Source organism: Condylostylus longicornis, unplaced genomic scaffold (assembly GCF_029603195.1).
Source record: "Condylostylus longicornis isolate FDR11 unplaced genomic scaffold, ASM2960319v2 ptg000013l, whole genome shotgun sequence".
Taxonomy (NCBI): domain Eukaryota; kingdom Metazoa; phylum Arthropoda; class Insecta; order Diptera; family Dolichopodidae; genus Condylostylus; species Condylostylus longicornis.
Window position 1 is genome coordinate 12,181,032 of NW_026577982.1, and position 14,524 is coordinate 12,195,555.

General features: G+C 24.3%; 1 protein-coding gene across 1 annotated transcript in view; it reads right to left on the minus strand.

Moving 5' to 3' along the window:
* LOC129605238 (otoferlin-like) overlaps positions 1–14,524 on the minus strand; it is a 98,864-nt gene that overhangs the window by 32,645 nt on the left and 51,695 nt on the right. Inside the window, exons 2-4 of the mRNA XM_055514867.1 lie at positions 13,892–14,423; positions 2,196–2,254; positions 1,235–1,436 (exon numbers count right to left, since the gene is read on the minus strand). Coding sequence (XP_055370842.1) covers positions 1,235–1,436; positions 2,196–2,254; positions 13,892–13,970 — 340 coding nt within the window. The 5' untranslated portion in view covers positions 13,971–14,423. The remainder of the gene's footprint in view (positions 1–1,234; positions 1,437–2,195; positions 2,255–13,891; positions 14,424–14,524) is intronic.

Genomic DNA, 14,524 nt, shown 5'->3' on the forward strand with positions numbered 1-14,524 from the left:
AGTGCTCATATGTTTTCTCGGATTAAATCTTAAAATTGAATTAAACAATATGGAGGTGAATCCATTTTGTATAATAGAAGAGGTGAGCATATATGAAATGATGGTTCTTGTAATATGAATGCATTTACTTTGAGATGAATGTGATGATAAAACATTGAATTCTTCTTCTTTTATTTTTATTATTATTATAATTTTTAAAGTTTATAAACTCCCAAGTATTTTCTAAAAGATTTATCGTCTTGAAATTGAGTAAAAATTTTTCTTTTACTTATCCATGCAAGTATGCTTGAATATTTTCTGAAAAATTTCTTTTTTATACTTTTGAAATTTATCTTCTGTTGTGTGTGTGCCACAGTTATATTTAATAGAAACTATTTATACTCTCACTTTTGAATACGATGTACGTAAATGTAAACCTTAAAGGTTTCGTAGTACAGTGAACATTTATGTAGTTCTCAAGGATAGAATTTATATTTGCGTTGACTTATGTTTTTATGAACTGTTGCTTTTGTACACATCCTTTTTAACATTAAATATTTGTCATAATAAAACTAATACGTATATATGTTGGATAGCGTAAATATACAATAAAATAAATAATTGAATTTGTACTATATGTATACATATGTATATGTGAACCGAGTCTTAGATATTGTGTCTGAATCGTATATTTTTTGTTTTATAATGAAGCTTATTTAACATGCATTCCTCAATTCAACAGAATTTTTTTCATTTTATTCAATTTTCAAAGAAATAGTGGAAACCTTCTTCGTATTCATTCATCTGTATAATGTGTAAATATACATACGTATACTTGTATATTATGGGAATAAAGACTTGTGTATTATTGTTGTACTGCTAATATTTAATGTTTTCTGTATATTATTTGTTAAATGGTCAAAATGGAAAAAAAACTGAATGAATAAATTTTGTTTTTAATATGTATTTACGTATGTATTTACTATGTATATATACATATATTATAGAAGTGTGTTTGTATATTGTTAAAAAGAGTACATTTGCAAATAAAGTTAATTTTGTGCAAATAAATTATTGAGAATTTTTTATCAAGAGACTATTATAAGAGGCTCCAATATAAAAATTGTATATTTGAGCCAGTTGAATGTTAGAATTCAAAATAATTTTATACGATATTGAACATTATTAGTAATTCAGATTTGCATTTAACACTATGATTTAAATTTTTGTTATTAAATTTTTCTTTTTCATTTACCTTGCATAAGAATAACATATTGTCCAACACATTTACTGCTGCTTGTAATTGTACCTCTTGAACCACCACCACCAATTCCTTGTCTCGAACTAGATGAACCACCAAGACCAGTTTTAAGTAATATTTTTGTTGTTTGTGATCTTAATTCAACAATAACACTTTCATCGGGATTAGCTGGTCTTGCAAGAGGCCAAATGAATGACTAAAAATTAAAAATAAATTATAAAAATTTTATTATAAAAATTGCTAAAGAAGAAATTTTATTAAACAGAATTCTAATTGCGCAATATGTCAAAATAATTTTATAGGCCAAACTGTTAAAATTCTACTAAAATACGAATAAACGTAAAAGAGCAGTTATGATACAGAATATGTCCAGCCAATCAATGGCAGCAAAATATGTTTGAAAATTTAAATGAACCTTAAGGTGCATATAAAATTTTTAAAACTTTGTGAATTTTCTAAGGCTAAGATCAAACTTAAGAGTTAAATATAAGGAAACCACAAATATATAAAAGAAATAAAAAACATTTACCATAAAATATTATTCAGGATTAACTTTTAACAAGAAAGAAGAAAGGAGATAAATTATAAAATTTATAAATTTAATTATACTTTGTGTCTTTTCCTATTTAACAACTTAGCAACATTTCTTTTATTCAAATGAAAAATTTAAATTGTTAAAAGTTTTCTTATTTTTTATTTGTGGTTCTCTAGAACTTTTAAGTTGATAATCGAATCAAAAACAAATTGTAGCTTTTGCTATAGTAATTTTATTGTAGCTAACTACACAATCTGTGTCACATCTAGTATCTTGTATAGTTTAAGAATGCATAACGGAATAATGCTTCCAAACAAAATTTATTTTATTTCCGGACCAGGATAAAATTTAAATTATCTACCATGAATGTGAGATTTTAATTTATTAAAATTATTTAAAATTCATTTAAATCACACTTACCTGATTCACTTCAATCACATTTGAATTGTAATTCAATTCGGAAGTTGTATGAGCCACACCTGGAATTAAAATACAAAAAAAAAATGAAAAAATAATTGTATGTGATCTTTTAACATCAAAAGAATAAAAATGGTTTATGTTTAAAAAAATTATGTGAAATTTTTAAATATTCGATTTTTTTAATAGCTGTCACATTTCGCCTATATTGCACAACATATAGTTAATAGATAGTCAACATGCACAACAGACGCTTGAAAAAAGGACTTTTTGCAAAACACCAAAATCAGCAGACTAATTATTTATCAACTAAGGAAAATTAGAAAGGTTGTTATCATCATCACTTAGAATTTTTATTTTGGAAACGGTAGACATTGTTTAGTAAAACATTGGGTAGTCACCTGCAGGCTGTTTCGGCACCTGGTGATGTTACAAGAAGTGATTTTGTATTCTAGAAAAGAGGATTAGCTTTGAGCGTAAAGTTACCGTGATTACTAGAACTGGACTGAAAAGTTGAACTGGAGGCAAGTATATAAAGGATGTATGACATGGAAGTGCACTTAGAACAATATTCGTAGAGACTGATAAGCTATGATCGAAATATAGTAACATATCTACGTTATTCAGAAAAGCCGATAGAGACACAAAACTCAGAAGATCAGAAGAAATAGGTGAATTTCAATTTGGTGACCGACCAAAAATAATGAGAATTTTTTTATATTTCAGACTTAGGTAGTTTTTTTTTCGGGTACGTTATCCGTATGTTCTGTAGTTAAATAAAGAAATATGCTTTGCTTATTTCTTTTGGGAATGAGGATGTCAATTCAGCAGACCATGAGCTTAATAAATGCAAATGCTGCAGATTTTGGCCTTACAACGAAGTGGTTTAAGAAAAATTCGCATTAATGGGGTGAGTAGCTTCGTTTTTACTTTATTTTATTCGACAACAACCTTATTAAAGTGTGCAACTTTTTTATTGTTAATTCAATTTAAAAATTTTTAAAGTAAAATTAATAAAATTAAATTGTTTTAAAGCTTCATATTTATTTCTTTTCTTGCTTTACTTAAGTGCTTCTGCTTTATTACTTTTGTAATATTAAAAATATTTTCTTAAACAGAAAGCATTAAAAATAACTCATATATAATTAAAAGATCTTTTTAAAATAACTTTAAATTTGCAAATTATCATAAAATTAACAATAATGAAAAATTTTAATTGAAATAGAGAATAAATGATAGAGAGAGATAGATACAAAGAGTAAATGGGTATATGAGGTGGGAAAATGATAAATTTTTTCTCTGTTAAAATAAAACAAAAATTATTATTCAAAAAAATAAAGTGTCCTTTGTATATAAATAAGTAAGGATAATATTTTTCAACACTTTCTTTAAATTTTTTCTCATTTTTCATTACTAAATATTGACCTTATCCTTTATGAAAGGACACAATTATAAAAGATAAAAATAAAATGTGTATATGTATATATGTATATTTATATCATTAATTACTTTACAGTATAAATGCATAACAAATAATAATTAATAAGAAACTCATGAAACTCATACCAATGATATTTCAATCCATATAAATACATACGTACATAATTTATTATTTGTCATGTGACAAGCTATTGATTAAGGTTGACCAACGTTTCAAATCATTTTATGGATCAGGTATAAACTCTCATTAAGAGCGAAGAAAGTAGTTGTATATTAAAAAACATTATTATTAATCGATATATTTATACAATATACAAGCTCATTTATAATAAGCATTCGATAAAGTTAACTACAATATTCTTGATGACAGGACGAAAATTAAATATAATAAAGTCATGTGTAGGTGAACAACAACAAATTAATATAGAAAATAATATCGATTTATACAATATAATTTAATATTATTTAATGTTTTCATTATTAAGTGTAATTATTATTAACAAAAATGAATTACGTTACAATTATGACCGGAAGTGTTTGGTGGAATTCTGTTTTAAATACTGTCTTCTTTTTTTTTATTTTTGATGAAATTCATTGATTGCTCCTAGCAATTTCTTTCAGTAATTTATTTGATCGTTGATTAAAAGTCATACATTTTTAGGTCATTAGATTGTAGATTGTAGCTTCCATAAATAGTGTGATATTAAAATTAACGAAATTTATAAATTTATTTATAAAATTATACAATTTATCATTTATTTTCTTTGTTTTTAAATGTGTCAAGTATATTTATGGCAAGGTTGGAAAAAAATTTCGAATTTTTAAAGTGTAATAAAGGAATATCAATTTTCATTTTAATTTATTTAAATTCGAAAATTTTCTGAGCTTAAATAAATAATTTTTTTTTAGTTATTTATTTTAATTTTAATTCAAACTCTAACTCTTTATAATACTATAATTTGAAAATGATTGGGGTTGTTCACGAGTTGGTGCAAAAGTGCAAATTTTTTTTTGCACCGGTGTATATGTATATTTGCACTAATCTGGGAACGACCGTTGTATAAATTTTTATTAAACTGTCCAAAAAAAATTAATTGTGCATATCTTTACATGAAAATTGGATTTAATTGGATATGAACAGAATGGAAGGATTCTCACCTCCACTAGCTTGTAATTAATAAATATTCAGAAATAACCATATTTTTCCACTTAGCACTAAGAAAATATCTAAACAAACATTGCAAGAGATGTTCAAAACTATGTAATAGGTTTTAGGACATGCAAAGTTGCGTGTAATTTTGCACTTTTTTATACATGAAAATGAATAATTTTGCACCGCAGTGCGCAACAAATTCCAAACAACTCGTAAATGGCCCTATTATTAGAAAATTTGAATTTCTTTTGGAACAAATTGGATAATCCTCTCAAATGGCAAATTTTTTCACTAATTGGCAGATGACGGATGTCAAAATTATTAATTGAAATTTGTTATACAAATATTTTGTATAGTTTTTGTCATTTCTTCTTGCATTCGAAAAATGGTTTTATAATTGTATACGGCGATATTAAGATGATATCAAATTTAGCCTTAACAATTTAGTTTGTTCTAGAAATTTGAATCTACTTGCTGTGGAAATACATTTATTAATGAGAAAAAATATACTTAAAACTGACAAAAAAATAACAAAATATACTGCCCTCTGTACCACGTAATTTCTTATTTCAAAAAAAAAGAGAAAAAAGTTCACGGTTATATTTTAATAAATTCTATTTAAATATTTTTCACTTTAAGTGAAAAAGCATTAACACAGTTCTTCTTTTAAATGTTATACCTACATATATACAATATTAAATTGCTTAAATTTATTTACATATTATAGAACTATTTAGAACCCCAAAAATAAAAAGAGAGAAAAAAAAAGTGTTTATTTTAAAATTTCTTGTTAATTGCTCTTCTCTATAATAAGATATGTTGGTATATATGGTGTAATATTATAGTACGGTACGGTATGGCAGCCATACTATAAATGTCAAATTATTATAGTTGGTACTATTAAAACAAGAAATTGTATGCATTTTTTTCTCTGTTTGTTTTTCTTTTCTGATTTTACTTAAAAAAATCCTTGTATAAAAATATAACATTTATTTTACAAATGAGACTTTTCAGGACCCTAGAATTTTATTTTTTTTTCTTTTTTTTTTCAATGAAAGTTTACTTTTTGGTGTATGACGGTGATATACTCTACTTGTATTTTGTAAAGAATCTTTTAATATCAAATTGAATGAGTATTTATTCACATATTATATGTATATGTACATAAAATATAAGTATTTTTTAAGAATGAAAGCATGTATAACAGATATGTGTGTATTGAACATACTTATATTCAATGTATATTACGTTTTTATTATTTTTAATAATTTATAAGTAATCATTATCCATTCACTTTCAGTATTAAAAATTTTTAAGTAACTTAACGTAAAAATTATTGTGATTTCAAAAACAAAATATTATTGTTCAAGTACGTTAGAATTTTAACACTGGGAATGAAATAGTATGCTATAGAATTAAGCTTAAGTTGTTAAAATACATTTATGTAGGTTGGATGTAACATGCAACTAAGTGGAAATCGAAATTGGTTTAAACAGAAAAATTTTAGCTTTCTTAGTTTATTGAAGAATTAAGAATAAAATCTGAAATCGTATTGTTGGCCAATTTTTTGTTAATTTAACGGAAAATGACATTGAAATCATTAATGAAGCTTGAAAACTTCCATTAAAAAAACAAAATTTGAAAATTACTCTAGAATTTTTTAATTTTAAGAAAATTACTCTTGAATTTTTGATGTTGTAAATTGAAGTATCTTGTTTTAATACAATTCAGTGGAAATTATTAAATTATTTATGTAGAGTTGGTTTGTATACGCCCCAAAAAGCCTGATTTCGAACTAAAACATTGATAATTTGTAAAATGTATCAATTGTAACCTGATATTGTTACTTTTAAAAGCTTTATTTCTAAATATTGTTTGAAATTTTCTTAAAGAAATCAGACTTTAATTTAATATTAAGAAGAATTTAATCTCCTTAAAGAAGAGATTAAATTTAATAATTGCCACAAATTCCTAAAATAACTTCATTGAAATATCTTAACCTTAATTGTAACCCTATAACTTCGCACTAAATAAAAATTCAATCCTTTTGCACACAATTAAGAATCAATCCCTAATCAAAAAGTAAAACAATCTTTTAAATTAAAAATTTTTTTTCATAAAATAATTTCTTGTCACTTAAATTACTTTTATTTTAGCATATATATATATATATATACACAATTTTATCCAAGATAGGAACAACATTTACTATATAGATATGATCATAAATTTATACATATACACATACAGAATATTATTGAACATAAAAAGGATTATTGACAAATCAAATATAACTTTTATGCACCATGAATAAAAAATTGTAAGAATTTATGAGTATTTTGTTTTTTGTTTTTTCAATTTATGAGCATTTTGTTCAACAGCTTGTTGAATTATTAAACTCAATTATTATTCTATTCTATTCTTACATTTATATGTATGTATATATGCAAATTTATGGACCTTCTATGTCTGTATATATATCAATTTATTGTCTGAGAAAATTGGAAAAAAAAACTGCACTCAATGAAATTTTTTTTTCAAATGTAAAATGAAATTTATTAGAAAATTTTTTTAAGACACAAGATTTAATTTTAATTTGCATTATGACAAGAATTTTCAATTTTTTTTCACAATGAAAAATGACACATATAAATACTTTTAAATAAATGCCTTTGTCTGGAGAAGATTTTCTCCTTTAATAAAATTGTCACAAAAAAGAGAATTATTTTAAAAGCCTTTTTCCTATATAATGCACTCGTAGTTATGCATAAGTTTTTTTTCTCTCTATTTTTTCTCATACTCGTAATATTATTATCTACTGCTTTGCTACTATTTCAGAAAAATTACTCTTTTTTTACTATAAATTATTCTGCAAAGAGTAAGATAGTGTTTTAATGCATTCAATTAAAAATATGAAGTGTGTGTTTATGTGTCTGTATACTTTTGAAGTTTTAATAATTTCTTTTCTTTGTAATTTATATACCTTACACAGTTACACATACTACTTATATTTAATTATTGCTCTTTTATAATTGAGAGCACTTTTCAGTTCTCAATTTGATGATAAAGATATTAGCATAATTCATTAAGGAAATGTTAATGAATAAAACAGAGGTTGAAAAGTACAAAACAAAAAAGAAATAAAAATTTTCTTTTTGTTAAAAGCAATTAATTTTGGAATTTGTTTTTTTTTTTTTGTAAAAATTTTCGAAGAAGTATTTTAAGTAAAAAATATTAGACTTGCTTTAGGCTAAAAAAAAGGAAATTTTAACAGAAAATTTAATATTTTCTCTAAAGAGAACAAATTGTTTTTTTTTTGCTGATTTTTTGGTTTTCTATAATTTTTTAAAATTTCTTAATATAAAAACTAAGAATTTTTATAAATATTATTTTGGTAATGAAAAAGACACAGTTATTTAAAGAGATGAGAATACGCTTGTAAGCAGTTTTTTTTTCGATTACTGTCATAAATTTTTGAATAAATTAAAATTTATTTTTAAAAAATTCAATACTACTTTGGTCTACATATTTTGAAATTCTGGGAATTTTTTTTATTAAAAGTTTTTATGAAAAATTTTATGAAATTAAAGAATAATTGCATACTATTTATTTTTAACGCTTAAATAAATTTACTACAGTACAGTACTGGAGCAGAAATATCTACACAAAAAGTAAAAAAATTATGAGAGTTCACAATGATTAAATTTTTATTCCACGATGGAACTTTTTAATAGTTGCAAAAATGGCTTGGAATTTTCTAACTTTCAAAATTGAAAATTTTTGTATTCAAATATTGTACATGTATTTGAATATTCTTTAATATTAAATGTTAATACCAAATCATTTAGAAATATTATCTCAAAACTATGTGTCAATCTTATAATAAATGAAGTAAAAATGTCATAGACTCAAATATTTCAAAAAATGTTTCATTAAAATATTAATTTTTTTTCTTTCCGGTTCTACACATGATATTACAAATCAAAAATGTCATTCAAAATATAAATTTACACATAATATGAAAATACGTAGCAGTGCGATGACTACACTTCCTGTCAGACAAAATGATTATTTTAATGTATTTTTTGTAAAGGAAGCTTTAATTTTACAACAGATGCTGTCAATGAAATTGACATTGCATAGTACAATAATTGTTATAAAAATTTTTTCAATACATTGAACAATATTCAAAATTTAATTTCAAATACGTTCAATATGTATGTATTATATAGATTTGTATATCAAAATTGCTTACCGTTATCAAAAAATAATTATATCGGCTTCAATAAGAATGATTGAATGTTGGTATGGTATGACAATAATAGTGTTTATAAATGTGTGAACACATCTAAGATTACAAAATGATGATGTCATTTGATTACATATTCAATTACTTACTGTTTGCTTATACGAAAAAATTTACGATTTAATCGGAGTCTAATAAAAGCAGTATATTATGTAAAAGCAGCTTCAAATCAAACTTTGTCTGACGAAAAATAAGAGTTATAATTCTGTTCTTATCAGACTTACTTTACTGGCAGATATTTTAAAAGTAAAATGGCGACAATTAATTTTTTTTGGTTATTTCAAGTAACGATCAGCTGACTTTCGTTATGATTATAATTTTTGTAGCAAAATTATTAAATTTTGATTCCGCCATCAGATATGTAAACAGTCATCAGATTTTATCTACGGTTTAATCTTAGATTTCGTCTTGTATGTAAGCAGTACATAATATTTTCAAGAATGGCATGACGTTTAAAACAAAGCCTAAACAGACATGACTGAATATTTTTTTAAAATTTTGTTCTATAAATCTTGAAAGTTCATAAAGGATCTGCATATAAATGTTGAAGGTTACATTTTAATTCCAAATTGTGTAAAAATCATAAATAAGAATGAGAAAATTTTTTAATTAACTGTTTAATAGAGAACCGTCAAGAAATGTAAACATTTCGCTCTTGCTTTGACAACATGTTAATATTACATTTTTTCATTTTAGAATGATTATTCCATTGTAGTAATTACTTAACTCTTATATAATATTTATACACTTTGACTGCAATGAAATTTTGTTGCATTGCAATTTGTATTGCATAAAACCATACACGAACACATCCTTTTTGTACTTCTCAAACCCATGTAAGCACGAGTACATATACATAAATCGAATATAAGAGAACCAAATTTAATTTAAAGGTAAAATGAATCCAAAAGGGTTATAATATTATTTTTGAAAAGAGTAAGTAAGCTGTAATGTTAAATAAAAAGTTTTTAATATAGAAACTCAATTAAATGTGGTCTTTTGTGAATATTTCTGTTCTTTTTCCATTATATTTGATTAAAGTGACATTGCAATATGCTGGTTTCTTTTTTCAATGATAATGCAAGTAATAATTGTGAGTAACATATGGAACCGAGGATTTTTTTAAGCTCTTTGGCAATTAAAAAGAATTTTGAATAAAAAGTTGATTACAAAGAGAAAATTATAGTTTTAAATAATATTAAGGGTTTGTAAAATAGAACACTTCTTTGTAAGGATGAAAGAAGTGAAAATTACATTAAGATTGTTAGATTAAATATCCTATGTATATTAAAAAATACCAAAATTTTACGAAGAATAACGTTAATGGAAAACATTAAAGTTTCTTGTAACAAAAAACAAAATAACTGGTTTACAGACAAGTAAAATTAATAAAGAGAAATAGCAGCTTTTTGAATTAAACACATGCAAAAAGTTGGTTAGTCTATAATAGACATATATTTGAATTGAAGACCCACCAGCAGGCGTAGAAGATTACATGAGGTAGACCAAATAATACCAGTAAATAAAAAATGATACAAATTTCTTTCTCCCTTCGTAAATAATTAAATATTACATGATTGGAAATCAAATTTAAATATTTTGTAATGAAACCGATAAATAACAGCCGACTAAAGACAAACAAACAGACTTTGTCTTAAGTTGTTTTTCTTTTTGTGAAAAAATTTTGAATTTTGTTCAATTCAACGTTTGGAAATGGTGGACAAATACCTGTGGGTATTCAAAGGATTAATGAAAATATTATTGTAGTCTTGTTGAATATTTTGTGTTCTTTTTTTATTTTTTTTACTTTGACACACAATAGCACTTAATAGTTTTTACAATTCAACGACTCTTAATGAAAAGAGTCTCTTGCTTTTTTTTTTTTGTTTCACGGTTATGCTTTTTAATTGAAACTTTAACAATTTTTTTTTAAGTTGTCTGAAAACAAATTATATTCACTCAACTGAAAACTTGGTTCTGCAAAAACTTTATGGAGTGAATATTAGACAATTATTATATTTTGAAGTAAAAACTTTTTATTATAAAGGAAAAATAAGTGCTAAAAATTTTCCAAAAGAGATTAATAACATCAAAAGCATAAAGTGATTAAAGTAAGTGAAAATTTTATTTTACAATTTTACAAACAGTTTTGTGAATACTGTCTGGTTTTTAATTTTGTGAAAATTTATAATGTGTAGACCCCAGTGGAAGCTTGAAAAATTAATTAAAAGAATGGTTATGCTGCATGGTATTTATGAAAATTTTAAAGCAACCTTAAAATTTAAAATTATTTTAAAATTATTCAAATACTAAAATTAAATTTGTGACAGATGGACACATGGAAACTATTAGTTTCTATATTATTTTGAAATTTGTTTGTAATTTACTTTCACGTGAAATACAATATTTAAAACAAATTTTTTTTTTCATTTTCAGGCTGTCAATTTAATTTGTATAAACTTAATTAACTCAATTGAAAGCCCATTCCCATATGTAAGCGTATTATCTACGTATGTATATACATATGTATGTTCTAAGGTGTCAATTCCGATAGCAGAAAGAAATAAAGTTGAAGCAAACCAATGGTTTGTATAGCAGCACTTTCGCTTTAATATAATGGCAAATTCAAGAGCAATATAATTGCGTGAGCATGACATTTTACTGCCTGCTTTCTGCATTTATAGAAATTTGGAAATTCTTTCAGTTTCGAAAATATAAGGTGCCGAAAATTTAAATTTTATAAATTCAGAAAAGCGATACCTTTAGAGGAGATTCAGGTAGAAAACAATTTTAATCCAACGAAATAAACAATTTATTATTATCTAAAAACTGTTAGAATTTCAGACTACTTCACCTTATCGTCTAGAAGAAAATCGAAAAACTGTATCAAAAATTTTCTCCTACGTTTCTAAGTTTTTAGTGAAAATCTGTTTATTTTATATGTAAATTTAAATACTTTCAGCTTTCTATCCTAAAACGCTTAGATGTTTTGTAAACAGCTCCACAGACGGACAAACGGACGAACAAGAAGAGCTGTGAAACTAAAAAATACTTTTTTTCAATTTTTTTTATAAAAGTGCTGAAAAAAGAAAAACTTAAAATTTTAATGTTTAATTTTTGTTTTAAAAGGAGAACATTTTGTATATTGTGTACATTTTGAATTAAAATATACTTATGTAAATAAATTACAAACAAACACATATTCGTGTAAAATACACATTTATGGCATAAGTACTTACAATTCTGTAAACGCACATATTGTTAAAAGAAAAACAAGAAATATTTAATATCGGGCACGTTATAAGGCACACTCTTTATAAGTGTATAGATGCCATAGAGCATACGAAAATGATATTAAAAGAACAAACAAGAACGAAAATTTTTTTTTTTTTGAAAATGGTTTCAAATCACGGAAATAAATTTAATGGAAGAGGATATCCGGTATAAGGATTGAGTGGCGGACTACTATTTATATAAATATACATACGGATATACTTATAAAATATTTTATATTAAAGTTTTTAGATTAGAAATCGTCACGAGAAAAATTATGACATTATACAAGTTTCATATATCATTGTGGACATAAATTATTTAAGTATATTCGTTTAAGTGTTTTATTGGTTTTTAGTTGCGTCAGCTTTATAACTATATTACATAACCGCAGCACAATACACAAATATCAATTTTTAATGTTATTCATTCACACAAATATTTTTGTTAAATATTTTCAATTATGTCCATACGTATTACATAAGTTGAAAGCAATGAAGAACTTGAGTCTAAAAAATGAAAGGCTTAAAAAAAGTATAAAGTTCAAAAAACTTAAACATGCCATTGAGCAAAAATTTTAATGTCTTTCGAGAACTTTTCAACATTGAACTAATTTTTCTAAAATCTAAAATTTTAAAAAACGTTCCTGCATAAAACTTGTAACGATTTTGGCCCTTTTCGAAGGTAAATTGAAAGATGAATTTATTTTAAACATAAATATGTTAATATGTTAAAATAATACACACACAAATATATTTATCACAATTCGCAGCCTTTTCTCAATAGAAAATCTTTTAAAGTCTTTTCATAATCTTTAACAGCTATGTGTCTAAATCCAATCATCGGTTACAAAATAATAAAATAAATAAAAATTCTTTTAATAAATTATCGTTTATGAGATTCTAAAAATAAACAAAATGGTAAGTGGAAAATACTCTTGAAAATAAAGTGGGAAATGTAAAGAAAAATGAAATTTATACTTTTTAAATAAAGTAGATAGCGTATATTTTTGGAAAATTTTTGAAACATTATTTTGTTAACACAGGTTTTCTCTTTAAAATTTGTAGATCAAAGTGTTTCTACTCATCTCATTACAGTAAGGAGCGTGAAACTTTCAACGGAATAATGTTTCTCAAAAAATATATTCAGAGCATAAACAAAGTATTTTTGGATAAACTGTCTGATTGTAGAACAATGTTTAATAAGATGAATTGGAAACTTCTTGGAAAGATCGAAATTCAAGAACTTAATGCTTGTTTTCAAAGGGTCTCTTTTCATGCTTTTAACGCATAACTTACAACAATAAAAGGCAATAATAATAATATAAATATACTTTCTTTAAATTTTAAATCTTAAGCTCTCCTAATGTTGGCAAACTGATATAACTTTCCTGCAACGCAGTTGTACATAATAATATGTTAAATGAGCTTAAATAAGTTTATAGTTTAAATTATCAATGAAAATAATAAAAATTAAATTCTATTATGGATAAATTAAATTATAGATAAATAAAAATGGTAAACTTACCCCTAAACTCCACACGGCCAATTAAATTCGATTTCGCTTTAGGTAAACGAAATTGTATTAATTTAACTGTAAGAGACATTTTGTTTAATTTGTTTCCTTGATGATGCTTGTTGCTTCCTTATTTTTTCAACTTATTAGTTCTAAATACAGTTATAGTCATAAAGTACAATTACTATATTTTGTATATACAATAGTTTCCAAGCGTCCGCTCTTTCTCCCTTACTGTGTTTTGTATATCAAAAAATATTTAACCTTGACATGCTTTATAAGATGCTGCTTTGTTCAATCTAAGAAAACTTTGTAAGTTATTGCATATAATTAATTCCATTGTATATATACATATGTATATATATACTTATATTATGTACAAAAATTTTATTTGCTTGAGATGGAAAATATTTTTTCCTTTGTGCTATATACAGTAATATAAATACACTTAGACATCTTCTGCAATGCTTGAATGATCGCTTGAATGGTACATAATTGTCGTTAAAGTTTTTTCTTTTATTTCTGAAGAAATTGATAAGTTCATCTGAAAATAATAAGAAAAAATATATATAAGTATGTAGCTATATATTAAATGAATTGGAATAATTTTTTTTTCTTAAGAGTAAACTGTTGTGTAAAAGGACG